Source organism: Cicer arietinum, chromosome 5 (assembly GCF_000331145.2).
Source record: "Cicer arietinum cultivar CDC Frontier isolate Library 1 chromosome 5, Cicar.CDCFrontier_v2.0, whole genome shotgun sequence".
NCBI classification, from domain to species: domain Eukaryota; kingdom Viridiplantae; phylum Streptophyta; class Magnoliopsida; order Fabales; family Fabaceae; genus Cicer; species Cicer arietinum.
The window spans coordinates 76,248,280-76,266,588 of NC_021164.2; the positions used below are offsets into that span (position 1 = coordinate 76,248,280).

At 27.3% G+C, this 18,309-nt stretch overlaps 2 protein-coding genes and 1 long non-coding RNA gene across 3 annotated transcripts; 2 read left to right on the forward strand and 1 right to left on the reverse strand.

The window, feature by feature from the left end:
• The first annotated feature begins 1,245 nt into the window (after positions 1-1,245).
• On the forward strand, positions 1,246-4,154 carry LOC105852181 (uncharacterized). Its single transcript, XR_001143934.3, has 5 exons — positions 1,246-1,688; positions 1,928-2,228; positions 2,949-3,141; positions 3,272-3,331; positions 3,578-4,154. It is a non-coding gene; the product is annotated as an uncharacterized lncRNA (long non-coding RNA).
• Positions 4,155-5,922: 1,768 nt separating this feature from the next.
• LOC101496443 (large ribosomal subunit protein cL38) lies at positions 5,923-6,234 on the forward strand. Its single transcript, XM_004501024.4, has one exon. The coding sequence runs from the start codon at positions 5,923-5,925 to the stop codon at positions 6,232-6,234; it is 312 nt and encodes a 103-aa protein (XP_004501081.1).
• A 7,134-nt stretch (positions 6,235-13,368) lies between these two features.
• On the reverse strand, positions 13,369-18,303 carry LOC101515246 (inactive poly [ADP-ribose] polymerase RCD1-like). Its single transcript, XM_073368254.1, has 2 exons — positions 17,450-18,303; positions 13,369-13,398 (listed from the first exon to the last, which is right to left on the reverse strand). Exons 1-2 carry the CDS (start codon positions 18,212-18,214, stop codon positions 13,369-13,371), a joined length of 795 nt encoding a protein of 264 aa, XP_073224355.1. The 5' UTR covers positions 18,215-18,303.
• Positions 18,304-18,309: the final 6 nt, after the last annotated feature.

The window sequence follows — 18,309 nt, forward strand, 5'->3', positions numbered from 1 at the left end:
TTCAATGAATTTGTTGAATTGTTTCCGATTGTGTTGATTATGGACAATGTCTACAAAACCAATAAATATAAAATATCATTACTCAAAATTGTTGGTATAACATTAACAAATATGACATTTGTAGTTGGATTTGCTTATTTGGAATGTGAGCGGGAAGAAAACTTTTGTTGGGCATTAGGGATGCTAAGATAACTGTTTGACACAAAATAATTTTTCTTAAGTCATTGTGACAAACAGGGATCTTGCGTTAATGAATGCAATTGGTATTGTATTTCCACGTACTGTTAATTTGCTTTGTCGATTTCATATCGACAAAAATGTTGGAGCAAAATGCAAGGAATATGTCTTAAAGGATAGACAATAGTCAATATTGAATATGTGAAAATACATTATGTATTGCAGTGAGGAAAAAAAAGTATATTATGTGTTTGCACATGTTTGAGCAATCATGTGTCGATAATAAAATGTTTGTTGACTATGAGAAATAAACTTGGTTGACTCCTTGTAAGGAAATGTTTATTTAAGCATGAACAAATCGAGTGATGCATTTGAGAAACACAACGACTATCAGATATGTTAGGTGACTCTAAAACTTTGAGTTTGTAATTTTATTATATATTGTTGAATTGTTCAATGGTGACAATTTATATGTAATGATAAGGTTGAGTCAACTCATTGGAAACTAAAGTTAATGTTGGAACAAACCACGAGTGACATGTGTAAATATTGAAAGGCTATAAACAACTTGATAAGATTGCGACATAACACTAGTGCATTTTAACCTTGTTACATCGTCGATATTAGATCGGTTGTTATACATCCAATGTAATAAGCAAGATGGTGACAAATTTGTTATTATAGTAAACTTTGTTAGATCTGTTCTAATTGAACTGTTCTAACAAACACATTAAAAAAATAAAACTACAAAAAAAAATTATGGTAAATTTATTATTATAAAATTTTTTATTAGATCAGTTCAATTTGAACTGATCTAACATACATATTAAAAATAAAAATAAAAACTGCACACACAAAAAAGCTATGGTAAATTTATTATTATAGTAAATTTTGTTAGATCTGTTCTAATTGAACTGTTTTAACATATACATTAAAAAAAAAGACTACACACAAAAAAAGACAATGGCAAATTTGTTATTATTTATTAGATCTGTTTTATTAGACCGATCTAACAAGTCTTTAAAAAAAAAAATTCCCTAAGTTAACTAAAGAATAACAAGTCACATAGTTCGTTTCATTTTTTCCCTAAGTTAACTAAATTCCCTTTCATTTTTTCATCACATAGTTCGTTCTTCTTCATCCTTCTGCAAACCCACGAATCTAAACATCTTCGTTCTTCTTCATCCTTCTGCAAACCCACGAATCCAAACATCGTTTGTTCTTCTTCATCCTTCTGCAAACCCACAAATCCACGAATTCAAACCTGCGAATCCAAACCTGCGAATCCAAATCCATTTTTCATCCTTCAACATTCGTTTTTCATCAAATCCAACCACATTTAACCTTTATCCTTCAGTGAAAACGTTTTCATCCTTCCACATTTAACCTTCATTCTTCAGTGAAAAGTGAATCGTGATTCGCAGCTTTTAGCCTTCATCGTCGGCGAGTTGGTCCGGTGCAACTTTCAGTCAATTTCTTTCACTATCGAGAAGTGTTTGTGGCTTTCTCCGGTAATTTTCTAATAATTTTTGTTTGTTACTCAACAATCTAAAATTATTTAATTGTTAATTATTCTTATTATTAATCTTTAATTGATGGAGAAATTTGAGTAGTAGTAGTTATCTTAATTTTCAATCATCCTTTAAAATTGCATGCTATGTGTTTGTGATATTGTCTGTGTTAATAATAAGTCTAATGCTATAATTCTAATAAGTACTATTATAAGCTCAAAGTTTGATACATTTTTCAGACACAATTTTGATTCCTGACAAATTGACGCACGCTTGAGAGTTGCACAAATTCAAAGGACTATGCATATATATATATATATATATATATATATATATATATATACTTATTCTTATATGATGATAAAGTTCATTGGCTTTGGAATGCGTCAAAATTAAAGCTGATCTGACTCCTCCTACCTCATGCCAATGCTCAAACAACTAAATTCAGATGAATTCGCATGCTTCCCATCAATCAAAATATAAAGGGGATGATGATTTGTTCTGGGGTCCAATTGAACAATCCAAGCAAGAAACTAAGCAGTATGACTTCTGTCTCTTTGATGTTTTATCAAATATATGCATGTTTGGTTTTGATTAGTTTATATGGAAGTTTTTCCACCGAAACATCCTGAATATTTTGTCCACCAGTTTTTCAAAAGAAAAATAAGCTTCCAAATGCATCTTTCTAAAGAATGTGAACAATCATCTCTTTGACAGTTTTTATTTTTGAATGATTTCCCATGAAGGTCACTAAACTGCGCCCATGTGCATTTACATACCTTCCTGAAATTGTTGAGTTTTGTTGCATCTGCTGATTATACATGTATGTATATCTAACATGCAATTAAATTTTGCTATGTATCACATGCCACAAGTAGAGTACAATTTTGCTATGTATCACATGCTGCAAGTAGAGTACAGAGCAGGGTTTATTAGCTAAAAAATAGGTTTTAGTCTATTTTTTAATTTTCTGCTTGCAAATTGCATATAACACAGTTGTTGCTTTAACCTTGTATATCTTAGGTTCCCAAAATTTTGTTGTTGAGGATAAGTCTCTTTTGCCTCATTCTCTTGCTTTATTGGGGGATTGGAGAATTGTGTGCCTTTTATTACAAGACTTGGACATGCTTAAGTAAAATATTCAATCCAAGTGTAGATGACTGAAAGTTGTTTGCATATAAATATCCAGTTTTGAGGGAGAGAGTCAGATTTTCCTTGCATATGTGCCGTGATTGATTTGTTTGCTGTATTTGTAAGCAGGTCAGATTTTCCTCAGCTGGCTAGCCAGGGAAGCTGGGGGTCGAAAATGTACCCCTGAAAGGTAATTCACCAGGATTTTTAACCCGGCAGAAATCAGCAAGTGGCAAGCCAACTGAGCGACCTCTACAATCACCACCTGCCTCTTCTCCATCGGCGCTGAAACTGAAAAAAGATGCCATGACTAAGCATTCTGGTATGAAAAGATATATTGCTTCCACTTTCTTAGTTTAATCCAATTGAGTCCTTTTGTTTGATCCTCTAAATTGGATCAATAGATGATTCTCTAGACTACTGATGCATAGTTTGTTTGATTAAATTTTCAGAGGCCATGGGCTTCAGAGATTAGTGTGAGAATGAGTGTGTTAAGCTCATTGGGACAAAAGGTACTTATACTATTTCAGTTTTTTATTGCGGGTTTATGATATGTGAAATGTGTGTAATAGGATTTGATGTAATGTTTAAATATGATACCATGGGGATTAATGATTAACGCTGGGTATAGGATTTGATGTATGTTCGTTTATTATTATGACTTTGCTTGAATCCTTCAGCTGATAGATTTATGGTTAAGAGCATGTTATTCTTGATGCACAATTAAATGTCTTAAACTCTTTTTGGTGGTATGGCAGATACAAGTTTCCTTGAATTTTGCTTGAAGCAATCCAGATCAGAAGCTGAGACCCTTCTTATAGAAAACCTTGGATCGTATGACCCTGACCATCAATTCATTGATAAATTCCTCAATTACAAAGAGTTGTTACCATCGGATGTGTTGGACATAGCTTTCCAGAGTAGGCATGACAAGAAAGTTAACGGACTTGGTGTCGCTGCTGGTGGCATGGCATCAGCTAAAGCTGCAGATATACAGGATGTGGACCAAACTGAAGGATCCTCCAAAGGAGGTGGAAAGAAGAAGGGGAAAAAGGTTAGCCCTTTAGTTTTGGGATTTAATGTTGTGAGTAACCGGATCATGATGGGTGAGATCCAGACTGTAGAAGATTAAGATAAGATTACAATTAAATTTTATGCATGAGGTTGTTGCGGTAGATGTACATACATTTTGGTCGCATATTGTAAATGCTTTTGTTCGATTTAGGATATTTATTTCCTACACAGACTGTAGCAGCATTTAGGATATTTATTTCCTACACTTGTATCATTTTAGTATCTTTAGATTGGTAATAGAAGATAATGTTTTTTTTTTAACTAGTGAATATTATGTAGCTCTAAATTTCATAATTTAGATTTTGTAAAAAAATTATGACTCATTGTCATTGATTTTTAAATGTAAAGCTTCGTATGAAGTTTTGTGTTTTATGGTTGAATGAGAAATTCTAGTTAATAATGTAATATGTGAAATTACGAGGATGCATATGTAAAGGGTGAAAGTTATAAAGAACAAAAAATTAAAAATTTAATTATTTAAATCGATTGGCTCATCGATAAAATAAACAATTTTGAATATGACTTATAATATTGGTTCAAATTTAACCGATGTAATAAATCAATTTTGAATTTGACTTATTATATTGGTTCAAATTTAATCGATCTAATAGATTAATTTTGAATTTGACTTGTTATATTGGTTCAAATTTAACTGATCTAATAAATCATTTTTGAATTTGACTTATTATATTGGTTCAAATTTAACCGATCTAATAAATCATTTTTGAATGTGACTTGTTACATCTATTATTTTAGCTGATTTAATAATTAACTATTTATTACAACGCTTGATGTTAGATCGGATAAGAAACCGATCTAACAAGTACATAGGAACCGATCTAACAAGATTTAATTGCACTAGTGTAAAAAAATGACTGGCTCATTTCAAAAAAGTTTATATGATGAAGAACATGAACACAAAAATATATTTTATGAGAGATTGAATACATTTGTATCAAAATAAGCTAAAAGACGTATTACTGACGAATGCGAGAAAGATTCGTGGGTGAGTACTGACAAATCTGTATGTGGATGCTATTTCAGAAGAACATATGGGTTACCTTGAGCTTGTGAATTTACACAATATAAATTGATGGGTAAACCAATTCCTCTAGATTATGTGCATATTTAATGAAGAAAATTATGAAAAATTACAGTTTTAGTTTCTCTACTATTATCAATTAAGATAATTGGTCTTCTTATTTTTAATATCAACAATTTTGGTCTCTATTTCATATTTTTAAACTAAAAAACAACTATTTGACATATTTTTAATGACATGATAGAATTCTATAATGTAAAACCATTTAGATACATTAATTATTCATATGTCATCAATTAAATTAAAAATATAAAAAAATTTAAAGTTGAAATATAAGTTTTTACGACGTTTTATTTTAATTTTATAGATATTAATCATTCTACATCATCTTATCATATGTCAGGTTATTTAAAACATCTCACATCGTCATTTTTAGTTTAAAAATTAAAGAGGGACAAAAATTATCGACTTTTAAAATAGATAGACCAATTTCGTAAATTAGTAAAAATAGAAGGACTAAAATTATAATTTAAAAAAAAAACGACCTAACTACATTTTTTAAGGAACTCAAAAAATTTGAAACCATTTAAAATATTTGGTGAAATAAAATATATGTTTTGATAACTACATTTATATTCTTGAAAATTCAATTTTACATTTTCTAAAAAACATTCAAAAGTTTTTGTAGGGTGAAAAAATTATTCTTAAAAAAATAATGGACAAAAATTTGGATATTTAGAAATTTTGGATGGAGTAATATTTTGTTGAATTAAAATGGCACAAGCACGACCCAAAAAGTCTGGGCTGAAACACTACCGGGTTATAACTTATAATTAGCAACCCTTCCTGTATCATTGTTGGGCCTTGCATAAACAAAAGGGTAATTTTGGAATCAGAAAAAATCCACGAAGATAATAAAACGATAAGAAACGAGAGTCTGAAAAAAACGAGAAATCAAAACAAAGCAGAAAATCGAAACAGAGAAGAATGTCGTCGGTTTCAAGCATATTTGGGTGTGGAGTTGCAATAGCACCAAATTCAGTGAAAAACAAGTCAATTCGAATTGAAAGGAGAAACGCGTGTGGAGGATTGTTGATTGAATGTTCATCAAGGCCACAGAAGAAATCAACGGCGCATCATATGCAGACGAGGCCTCGCAAATCACAACCGTCCGATAGAAATCGGAAGCCAACAGTGTACGCTCCGTTGCCACCACTGCCTCCTGATTGGACGGTTGTTATTACTGCTGATGCATCGACGGCTCCTGTTGCTCCTCCGCCTCCCACTCCTTCTCCTTAGCCATATGCTTCACTCGGTTCGGTACCTTTTTGTAAGTCTATGTTGTTATGTTCTGTTTTATTGGACGATGTATTGTATTGTTTATTTGTTAACATACTTTAGTTCTATTTGTCAATTAACTATGTTTTTCGTATTTATATGTGAGTTGTGAAACCTTATGGATGATGAAATGTTTATGAGAATCGAATGTTTTTCCCATTTGTTTATTGGATGAGGGTTTCTAAATATTTATCTGCCGCACGCATTTTTTTATGAGGTAGAATTTTGTCAATTTTTTCTTAATTTTCCGAGAGAAAACAGGAATTCACTTACAATTGATGCTCATTAGTTTTTTTATTTTATTTAATATTTAACCTTTCACCTTTACGATAAAAATGTAAAAATAATCCTAGTATATTGAATTTGTGTATGTACGTACCCAGAACAAAATTATAATTTTGTGTTTACAAGTATGATAAGTTTTTAAATTATTGACTAGAGAACGAGGTTGGTGGATTTTTAAATTAAAAATATTTCATCATCAACATAAACTATAGGGTGAAGAAGACTTCCAGCTTCAAGTTCAATAAGCACAAGATTTTGTGCTGTGAGACCATATGTTTCTCTTGTAGGATGAGGGGATTTAGATCCCAAAGAGGAATGAAACAAATGGTTGCGGGCGAAAAGAAAAATAATCCCATTACTATACAGAAAACTTTTGCAGGGTTTTTTTTTTCAATACCCTCTTTTTAAAAAAAAAACACTAAATACCCCTATTTAAAAAAAATATACTAAAATACTCATTTTTTAAAAATCAAGTGGGAAGTCGTCATTTGGAACTCGGGCTTCGTTAAAGAAGTCGTCATTTCAAATGGCGACTTGTAAGTAAAGAAAAAAAAAATGGAGTATTTTGATATACTTTTTTCAAATGGTGGTATTTTAATGTTTTTTTTTTTCAAAAAGAGGATATTGAAAAAAAAAAACCACTTTTGCATGCACCAGTGGTATTATTAGCCCTTGAAGTACTTCATTAATATTATTATTTATTATGACTTCATTAGTGTGTCACATTTTATTGGAGTGAAGTGTTTTTATCGTAAGTGGTAGAGGATCGTCCTTTAAAATTTTGGGGCATATGATGAAAAAATTGCATGCTTATTTAAATAGTGTTCTTCTTGGATTTTTTTTTACAAAATCTTTTTTGTATAAAATATTTAATAACTTGTTCACCGATCTTAAAAAAAATGCTAAAAATAAAAGCGACAAATAATTCTTTTTGCAATTTAGATTAAAACTACTATAGGATATGCAATGGTAAAAACAAAGTAGTTAATATTGGTCTATAAACTATATATTCAATAGGATAACTATATTTGAACACTATAATTGATTTTTTTCTTCATGTTTCATAAAAAGATTTAATTAATTTTGATTCAACTTTTAAAACATCTTTAAATGATTTCTGATATCTTCAAATAGAATTTCATCACTAAAATTACAAGAATGTCATTTTTTGACTAAATTATAAAATGTTTATAACATAATTTTAAATTGTTATAAAAGAATATCTCAAATCATTCAATTTGCAACAAATATCCAAAAATATTCTTATATATCTTTAATGTTCAAACAATGGGTCTCAGTTTGATTGTGTGCAGTTAAGAGAATGTTTAGGTAAATATCAATCTAATATGATTTTAGTCTCTTCATTTTATTTATCACTCCATTATAATATTCTTTTAGTCTTAAGTGAATTTTGAATATTAAAAAATATAATGTAACATTATGATTTGAAAAAACAAATGTTTTGTTGAGAGGAAAAGATATTTGTTTTAAAGAACATAGGTAGAGATATTTTGTTGAAGAACGTGAGAAATGTGAAGTCATTCATGGGTTTGTTGTTTTGATGGAAAGGGTGAATGATTGGGGTCTATTACTGAATGGATAAATGTTATCAAGGATTAAAAAGTAAGAGAATAGTAAAAAATAAAGATGAATTAAATAAAAATATTGCAGGTACCACTAAAATAAGGTTGGTCTCAAACTATAAGAACTAGTCGTTGTTAAATTAGAATATATGGTTTAAATTGTGTTTGGTTTGACAAAAGAGATGAGGTGGAGGGATAGAATTAAAGACACGTTTAGTTTAAATTATATTAGGGATTTTAAATAATTTCTTTAGTTATAGGAAGTTTATGTCCTCCAAATCTTTTAAAAGTGGATGGAGGACAAAAATCAGTTTAGAAGAAATTTTACTTTCATCTTTTCTTAAAAAATAAATTAAAGACACTTTCACTAAAATATTTCTTCACCTCTTCTTTCCTCCACCTATCTCCAACCAAACACAACATTTGTCTTATAGTCTTAATTTCTTTTTATAACAAGTAGTTTTATTATAAATCAATAATGTCTCAACAATATTAATTCTTTCAGTTAATGATATTGATAACCATTTTACACTTAAATTAATTACAATATTGATTTAAATAAAAGTATCGGAGTTTTATTATAATATTTATTAATAATATAAAACTGCCTCATTTTTAAAATTTGTCTTAAACTTCAAACATATATATTAGGACGGATGTTAGGTGGCTCTGTCTATGCGATGAATACAAGTATTTCCAATAAATCTAAATAAAGAGATTTAGTATCATAGTTTAATTTTGACATTTTGGTATCATTTAGTTGCATCCCTGTTTTAATCGGTTAGGTATCAAATCCCACTTGTTCTCCAACATGAAAGTTAGATGAATATTCAGTTAATAGTTCTCAAACGAATATTTTCTTTTATTCGAACAATTAGAAGAAATTATATTTTTAGTGGCAAGTTGTTTAACTACTTCAAAAGTATTGAGTAATATGATTTATGTTTTGATAACTAAATTTTGAAAGGTACGTTCAATGTGATATTTTGTTTTATTTTTTAAAATTTTCAAAAATAAAAATTAGTTTCAGTTTTGAATTCTAAATTTTAATTATTAACTAATTTTAATTTTGTTTTTGAGTTTGAAAAAATAATTATCAATACCAAAATAATTAAAACTGACAAAAATAATTAAGAATTTAAGCTAGGTTCCAATATATATAGCATGTTCCTAGTAAACTATTCAATCAAGATTATATTTTTTTTTGACAGCTTCAATCAATTAATCAGCCTAATAAACATGGAAATATCATAATCAGTTATTACTTTCCATATTATATATGTGCCAAACATAGTATTTGAATTTGAGTAACTTAATATTATTAGAATAATGCCGAATTCGGTCAACCTCGTTCTAAAAATTCCAATTGATTTTATAAAATTGTGATTTAAATTAATACATCAATCCATATTTCATTGTGCAGTTAGAAATATTTTATTTGAAAATAGGCGCTTTATGTAGACCGATTAACTTAAATGTTACGATGAATTAAAATATGTATTTATTTCTATAGAAAATTCCCTTTTCATGTGAATAAATAAAAATCCAAAAGCATATAATTTTTACTTCAAAACTAATTCTTTTTATATTATGTTTATTCTATAAAAAACTTAATAAATATAATCAAAATTTTGTTTTTTTTTCTTCCTTTTCGTGAACAATTTTTCTTAGAAAATATAGGATAAATCGGATCTTAAAATCACTTGGGCACTAATTCATCAATATATAATGTAGGAATTTAATTTACATGTCACAACATCTAATGAAATTTAATTATTCAAATATGCTGTAATATGTTTTTCAAAATATATACACAAATATCTATTTGCCAATATGAGATAAGATATATGAGTTAAACTATTTTACACCGTGAACCTATATAAATTAAATTCACAATATAATATTTTTTTTTTCTTAAATCTCTTAATTCATGTGGAAAGATGTCTTAATAATATGATAGCGTAATATGATATTATTTGTTATTATTAAAAAAATCAATTTTTAATTTATCCCAAATCATGTAATATTGTCGCCTTATTTATGATTTTTTATCTAAAGATAATTTATTAAATCGTTATTTTTATCCATTGATAAAGAAAAATAAACACATTAACATTTTAAATTGCATTTATAACACACTAGCGTCGACATCCGCACCCGTCTGTCCACTTTGTTAGTATGCTAAATGAAAAAAGTGTGAAAAATTTGTTTTAAAAATGGCAGAAAAAATTAGGCAAATAAGAGTATAAGAATAAAAAAAATAAAATTTAATTGCAGTTTTTTGTTTATTTATTTTTGTTAATTTTATACTTTAAAAGTTGATAATTTTATTTATTTTTAAGATTTTTTAATTAAAAAAATGACGATTTGACGTATTTTAAATAACGTGTTATATGATTTTATGATATAAAATTGTTTAGATTCATTAATTATTTGCATGTCATTAACTAAATTATAAAAGTGAAAAAATTCTAAAGTTAAAAGTTAATTTTTTAAAGAATTTTATTACAATTTTCGAAGTATTAATCATTCTAAATATGATATGTCATATCGTGACTTTTTAATTAAAAAATTAAAATAAATCATTAAAAATATTAAATTTTAAAATAAAAGATCAATTACGTAAATTAATAAAAATATAAAAACATAAATTGTAATTAAAAAAAAAAAAATAAAACTAAAATAATGTAACTCAAATTATATGGGAAACTTTATTTTTTATTTATTTTTATATATATAACGAAGTTCATGTACGAATTTCTTTTTAACTGCTAAGGGTAGATTTAGAAGAAAAATAAACTACACTAAATATGTATACTGTCTTTATTAATGTTATAGATTACAATTAAAAAAAAAAATACTATAAAATTTTTCAATAACTTTTAGTAAAAAAAAATCAATTACTAGACTATGTATCTTTTATTTAACTATCACGTAAAATAAATCAACATATATCACATTTATTGTCTTAGTCTTCCAAGTTTCTATAATTTTCATTTATTTATGTATTTATTAGAGTGATATAAATGATAGGTTATAAATATAAGATATTGATACAATTAGAATATCATTAATTGTCTTTTTACACTATAATTTAATATATATATATTTCATTTGTTTCTACATGTCAACTTATTTTCAACGGTTATTTAGTTGCAATAAAAATAAAAATACAAGCAAGTGACCCTATTCCAAAAAAGGTCTAAAAAATATTAATTTAACCTTCATAAATTTAATAAATTATTATTATTTTTTAATTTAACTAAAATTAAAATTATTGTCAACCGATGAGTTTAAAATTCATTATCTTCTTCTTGTGAAACCGGTCTACCACTAAATGAAATCGCTTTTCTCCGTTGTCCTTCCACCATCGTGAGAATAACTCTCCATCGTTCTTCCATCTATCGTGAGATGATCACTTATTTGTTTCACTCTCAATCCGTTCGTGTTTGTGTCGTTGTCATCTTAGTATCGTCGACCACACACCATCATTGTCGTGCCATCGTTTATAGATTCACATGTGATTTTTAATGAATTAATGATAGAGATAGACAATGCATAATTAATAGAAGAGAAATACCGTGAAGAACAACAAGAAAAAAAAGCATCAGAAATATAACGGGAGAGAGAAGGATGTTGGTTATTTTTTTATATAATTTAATATATAAAAATTAATTATTTTAAAATAGAATAAAAATGTAAAAATTTAAAATTCACTGGAGTTAAATGTAAAATACGGGTAAACTTATTACTTTTTAATTGTATTATAAAAATAATCTTTTCATACAGATAAAATGCAACGTTGAGTATTTTACATCAACGTTTGTTCGTAATTGATCCAAAACTTGTGGTCCACAATAGTTATTGTATATATGCTGATGTACTTAAAACTACTTTTTTGTTGTTGTTGTTGTTGTTTTTACTTTTCTCCCTTAATAACAAAGATAGGAAAAATAAATTATTAATAAACAGAAAAAATAGAAACTCATTTTGGCCATAATAAAAAGTTATAAAAACAATAAAATTGTTGTATCAATACAAGATGAAAATTCTAGAGATTTTTTATATAAAGTTAGAGATCAAGAGAAAAATATTTTGAAATGTATTATTGCTATGACTTAAGTTTACATGAGTCATTGTGAGAATTCTTTTCTACTCCAACACGGGACATGTAATAACATTACAATTATTTTAATTAAGAATAGAGATTCAATGAAGACGTTTACTCTATTGACATTGATTATCAAATGGTAATTTTTTTTATAGACGACTTCATTCATTTGTGATTAAATTTTTATGGTGTATTTTAATCTAATTTATAGATAATTTTTTTTGTATATTTCAACTCTCACGTTATATTTGGTTGTAGGAAGAAGTTGAGAAGAGAGAAAAAGATGAAATTTATAATAAATATAATGTATTATTTAATATAAGAGAAAAATAATATATTTGTCTCTTTTTTTTGTTTGGTTGAATATAAAGAGAGAAGAGAGAAATGTAATTATTTTTAGAACGACAAAAATACCATTAAACACACAAACCAATTTCTACTTTGTTTTAATGGCTTGATTTTTTGTTGTGTACGTTTAAATTATTAGTTTAAGTTATTTTGATTTATTATTTGAACAACTAATTTATTAAATATAAATTTAGTTTTTTTACTTGGTTAAATTAATTATAAATTTAGTATGCTATTGATATGTAATAATTAAAATAAATAATTTATAAACAACCGTAATTATTTTATTTCATTTCATTTAATAAAAGTGTGCATTAAACATTTCTAAATCCAACCCCAAAATTAGTTGGTAAGTACACCCAAACTCCTAAATTCTGAAAACAAATGGAACTAGAATATGGTAACCCCACATTTTAAAATATTTAAAAATTTAATAACTAATGGGACAAACGATTTTTTTCACCATTTTCATAGGTGATTTAGCCAATTCTCAACTCTTTCTTCTCACATCAGAAGAGAAAGTAAAAAAGTGTGGAAGACACAATTTATTTTTATATATTTTTGTTTTATTTGTATGTGGAGTAAAAGAACTCTTAAGTTTTTCTTTTCTTTCACTCTTTTCTGGTTCTCTCTTTAGTTTCTCTCAAACCAAATAAAAGCTCATCGAAAACATTATTAATACTTAAGTTTAAAATATGAATATAACTCAAATAAATAATTCATCTGTCGAAAAACCTCATAAGTTAAGTAACACATTTAGTATTCTTTTCATTGCAAAGGCAAATAAAACATTTGATTAAAATGCAAAATTTATAACTAATGAAGACTGAAACCAAACTCTAAAAAAGTACGAAATGCAAAGTCACAATGCATAAACATATAGATAGCAATTTGCAAATTGACATGTTGCCCCTGAAAATAAGCACTTCATCAAAGATACATAACTTGGACCGGATGTCCTTTTTATTTTGCTTTTTTTTTTTTTTTTCCGAGAAAAAATAATTCAATGTTAAATCTTTTATTTTATTTTTTTATAAATATAAAAATACTGAAAAGTTAACTGTTAAAACCCGTCTAAATCCTCCTCGAGAATAGACTTCAACCGCAAAGGAACAGAGTCAAACTCCAAACATCAAAACTAGTGCTATTATAAACCATGTTCGCAAGACAACTAGTGCTACAATTTGTTTCTATGTAAATACGATAGATTGAACAATTTCAATCACGAGGGAGAAAATCAGTTGCAAGACTTTATTTATGTATTTTGCTTCTTAACCACTTTTATCAATAATTTTTTAATTACTCTACCAACACCTCTACAACCACTTCTTTTGTTCTTAAAGCAAAAATGGTGAATTCAAACTCCTCCAACATCCACCTTAGAATTCTATATCTCACCACGGAATTTATTGGAGAATAAAAAAATAAATGAGAATTAGTCTCTTTCAAACCACAACCATTTTCTCACATGATTTGATCCATTCATGATTCTTAAGCAATATATATTAAAAAGTGTATCAATTATTTTTGTTTTCATATTAGGTCTACCATGATAAATTATAGATGTTGAGTACTTCCCTTCCTTGCAAATTATGTGGAATTTGAACAAATATAATCAAATACGCTTCTTGAAAAGTGTCAAGAAAAATGTAAGTCTAATATAAATAAAATATAAAGTTCTATAATAATTTATAAAAGTGATATTAATTATCTTATAAATCGATTTTGTAAGTACGAGATATGTCCAATCTAAAATTCAAAAGAAAAACATTTAAATTTGTGTTTTTACATGAAATATTTTTAAAAAATTGAGCTTTCGTATGTAAAACACTTATGAAAAACCATGATTTTATCGCATGATGACAAGTAAAACTCATTAAATGCATTAACCTATTTAATCATAAAACATTTTCAAGAGGGTGCTTTGACTTTCCAAATCTACTTACATAGCAAGTTCAGTTTTACAATAACCTTGAGAAATATCTAAATTTCAATTCTATTAATGGAGATTCAAAAGAACTTTCATAATTTACCAACACAAATCAATAATCATTATATCATATGAACTAAACAAATATATACTTCAGGACAACTAAATCTTTGGTCACATTTAGTAACTAAATCTACTTAAAAATTTGAATGATGACATTCCTTGTATATTCGTCCAGATTATACTAAAAAAAATAGTTTTTTTCTACCTGTTTTAATAATATATATTCTATAAGCACTCACAAGGAGTAATAGATTTACTCAATACAAAAATAAATAAAAGGAACTTCTTCATATTCTATATATATAAAGGATATAATCCAACTTTAAAGGTAGTCGTTTACTTTGGGTACTTTTGTAAGTTAGATTTTGGTGAGTTTTAACCTTTGTGAATATGTTTTCTGTTTTTATTTCTTAAATTGTGTTCATTTTATTTTGATGTAGATTTTTAAAATAAAATTTTGTCATGAAGATAAAATGAAATGATAGTTAATGAATATATATTTTTGAATAATAATGATTTTTTTATTATTTATTTTCATTGTTTTTAGAAACATAAACAATTATTTATTTTCAAAAGTATTTTATTTCTTTATTAACGAGTAAAACTAACATAAATTTTTTTGAAAAATTTCACGAAATAAATGGGCACTAACTCACTAAAACAATCATAATGTTTAATAGAAATCACAAGAAATAAGCCAAAGCAGTAGCTTAAAAGTGAGAAATGGATTCAAAATTAGTTAATTGAAAATACCCAATAAATCTCATAAATATATCTCATATGAAAGTTGCAGGTACATTAATTATGTTAAAACGCAAGTTCAATTAGTATAGTTGTATCCTTATTTTTTCATATTAGTATACGTTGAATCTTGCTGCTAGATTTTTTTAAATCAAAAAAGAAAATATCCAGCAAAATCTTAAAATCTCTCCCTAATTCAAACAAGAGATTTTGAATGACATTCATATCAATTCTACTATAAAATTACATTCTTTTGTTTAATTACCCATCTAAAGACACTCTATTTAATAACTCATTTACATTGTTTTACCGGTATTTAATATCATTGCATATTCATATATTACCGATATAATCTTAGAGTGACTAGTGCATACATATATATTTTACCTTATCACATAGATATTACATTTAATCATGGGATAGACAATCTTAACAAACTTAGAGCGAAAAAGAAATATATTATAATACTTGAAGTCAAATTATAAATAAAAATGTGTAGTAACGAATAATACACTTTTCTTTTATGTTCAAATTGTAACATAAATTCCAAAGACAAATAAGGCACAATATTATTACTAAGGTTGGGTTACGAAAAATCATGTGTCTTTATTTATTTTAATATTCACTATCTCATCATATCAACGCCATCCTAATCCTTGATGAGTAAATTCATCATGCATCTGGGATATAAATTGATCACCAACTATTCCTTTTATTTGTTTCTTGAGCATAGCGATAGTCACACCCCCCTTCTGAAACATTTCATAAAGTGAACATCACATCACATTTCTCTCAATTATATGTAATCAATATCCATCAACTAAAATTAAAATAAATAAATAAAATAAAAATAAAACTAACAAGCAACTTGCCTTGAAAGAATCATATACATCATGAAGTGCAGGGATATACTCAAAAGGCATTCGTTTCTTGATCTCTAAAACCACCTTTGGAACTACGGTCATTTCATATGGAAACTTTTTCCATTCCACTAAAAATAAAAAAGAAACATGAGATTTTAATTATATGACAAAAATAAAATAACTTGATAAAGGGGTAATAAAAGTGATAAATTTACCGTTCATAATAGCAGATGTTTTGCAAGTGACAACATAAACAGGGAGAATGCGCTTGTTTATATCATTGGCCCACACCACATACCAGTTAGGATTATTAGGATCGTTAGAGCCAGTGTCATATTCCACACGGGAACAACGACTCTGGTGACACTCAAGATCCACTCTTTCAACGTTTCCCAACACAACACGACAAAGTATAACATGTTTCTCTGACTCTTTATCCATCTCATATTGCATACCGCTAAAACAAAATTTATATTTCATTAATAGAATTACAACATAAAACATATACTCCAAAAATAAGAGTATATGTATTTAAGAAGAAAAAAAATTACGTATTAAATAATCAACCTATTTTTATTGATATTGAAAAATAAATAAATAAATTTTCCAAATTACCCTTAAAATACTTTGTAAACATAAATGCATTAATTATAATATTGAAAATAGGAGTAGAAAAGTTTAAATTAAATGAAGTATATTATAGAAAAAATAATATTTAATATAATAAAGATTTTTTTAAGTTTCTTATATTTTAGACTTTTAGACCATAAAAAACTTTTTTTTTTTACTTATGTTCGACAATGGATGGAGTATTTCAATAGTAATTTGACTTAATTGCAATTTTAGTCTATTTATTTTTATTGATTCGTGAAATAGGTCCCCTTATTTTAAAAACGGCAATTTTGATCCCTCATTTGAACTTTTTAATTAAAAAATAATGACATGAGATGTTTTAAATAACGTGATATATGATACGATAATGTAAAATGATTAACATCTATAAAATTAGAATAAAACGCAATAAAAATTTAGTTTTCAAAATTCAATTTTTTTTTATATTTTTAATTTAATGAATGACATATGAATAACTTAATACATCTAGATGGTGTTATATTATAGAATTGTATGTTACATCATTAAAAATATATCAATTCTGCATTTTTTAGTTCAAAATATGAGAAACATATCAAAACTGTCGATTTTTAAATAGAAGAACCATTTCGTTGAACTGATAACCGCAATTAAACCATTATAAACAAAAATAAAAATGAAGTCTATGAAGTAAGTACCTATATTGGGGGGACTCTAGGTCAGCTAAAAAAATGCCAGCTCCAATTGATGGGCGCACGAGAGGGTAGTCTTGAAGTAGCTCAAAACCTTTAGAGAAAATAGACGCTACTTTTTCTGTTGGTGCTGCATACCAACCATAAACAACATTTGCCTTGCCTCGAGAAGCTTTTGTAGTTTCAATTAGATTCTCAAAAGCATTCCAACGACCTCTTCCATAGGTCCCTGAGATTTGAAATTCATGAATGCATGTGACAGTGGCATGAGGATCAATCTTCATAATGTTCGACATGAACAAGTTGTTTGCATATCTGTACGTCTTGTCATTCTTCCTCAATATATTTGCATTGGGAAATTTTGAGGTTTCAACAATTTCATTTTGGTTGGTACCACCACCACCATCGGTAACAGCATCTTCTTCAAATTCAATTTTCTTCTTTTTACCTTTCTTATCATTTTCATCTTCAGTATGAACTATTACTTTAGACTGCGAAAAATCGCTATCAAAAAATCTTCTAGGAAAAAAAGGTTTACCTTTTTCATCGATCCATGCAATGGATCGATAATTCCGTGAAGAGATATGGATTTGTAACATTCTTAAAAAGTCAAAGGCATAGAAATAACCTTGTATTTTAAGGGGTAGAATTGTCTTTCCACTTACAAAGCCACGGCATAATGAGTCCAACACTTCTCCTTTAAAATCATTCCAAGAGTTGTTTAGGTAAAACATGATTCTCACTGGTACCTCACTACGCACAAAGTTTTGACCATTTTGGAGGATAAACTCGTCTGAACAATTTTGATGGTCTGGAATTAAGTCTGCAA

Bases quoted from the DNA above. Each gene is read 5' to 3' on its own strand.
- LOC101496443 (XM_004501024.4), top strand. From the start codon at position 5,923: ATGTCGTCGGTTTCAAGCATATTTGGGTGTGGAGTTGCAATAGCACCA.
- LOC101515246 (XM_073368254.1), bottom strand. From the start codon at position 18,214: ATGTTTTACCTAAACAACTCTTGGAATGATTTTAAAGGAGAAGTGTTG. The intron at 13,399-17,449 runs TAATGGTTTAAT...ATTTTGCATTTT, and splicing joins TTCATTTTTATTTTTGTTTA to AATCAAATGTTTTATTTGCC.